This window comes from Myotis brandtii, unplaced genomic scaffold, assembly GCF_000412655.1.
Source record: "Myotis brandtii unplaced genomic scaffold, ASM41265v1 scaffold2204, whole genome shotgun sequence".
NCBI classification, from domain to species: domain Eukaryota; kingdom Metazoa; phylum Chordata; class Mammalia; order Chiroptera; family Vespertilionidae; genus Myotis; species Myotis brandtii.
In genome coordinates, this window is record NW_005358261.1 from 129,122 (window position 1) to 129,450 (window position 329).

Below are 329 nucleotides of genomic sequence, written 5' to 3' on the forward strand. Positions count from 1 at the left end.
CGCTATAACGGCCGCGCAGAAGCTACGAGCCTCCCGGGGAGTCGGAGGGAGACGTGGCGGAGGCTGCGGGCAGAGAGATGACGGAGTGAAGCGCCTCTCCCAACCACTGTCCAACGCGCGGGAAGCGGTCAACCCACCCCCAACCTCGTCCGGTCGGCAATCGCCTCTCCCACCTTCCGCCACCGCCTAAGGGAAGCCGGAACGACGGGGGTCACGGTGGGGGTCAGAGGGTAAAGGTCTTGCTCCCAGCAGCCTCCGCGGTGGATACGTCGCCATCTTGGATCCGCGGGACAAGAAAATTCATGCGGTGAGTTTTTGGCAAATTTTCG

The 329-nt window shown here is 63.5% G+C and overlaps 1 protein-coding gene and 1 long non-coding RNA gene across 4 annotated transcripts in view; one reads left to right on the top strand and one right to left on the bottom strand.

The window, feature by feature from the left end:
- Positions 1–261, bottom strand: part of LOC106726065 — an 878-nt gene extending 617 nt beyond the window's left edge. Inside the window, exon 1 of the long non-coding RNA XR_001362081.1 lies at positions 174–261. This is a non-coding gene — a long non-coding RNA (uncharacterized LOC106726065). The remainder of the gene's footprint in view (positions 1–173) is intronic.
- Positions 7–329, top strand: part of CNOT2 (CCR4-NOT transcription complex, subunit 2) — a 133,855-nt gene continuing 133,532 nt past the window's right edge. For 2 of the 3 annotated variants that reach the window (XM_014539583.1, XM_005866110.2), the window contains exon 1: positions 7–307. Coding sequence is in view for 1 of the 3 variants with exons in the window: in XM_005866110.2 (XP_005866172.1) it covers positions 303–307 (5 nt within the window). In the remaining 2 variants the exon portion in view is untranslated. The remainder of the gene's footprint in view (positions 308–329) is intronic. The other variant, XM_014539593.1, reaches the window with a different exon arrangement.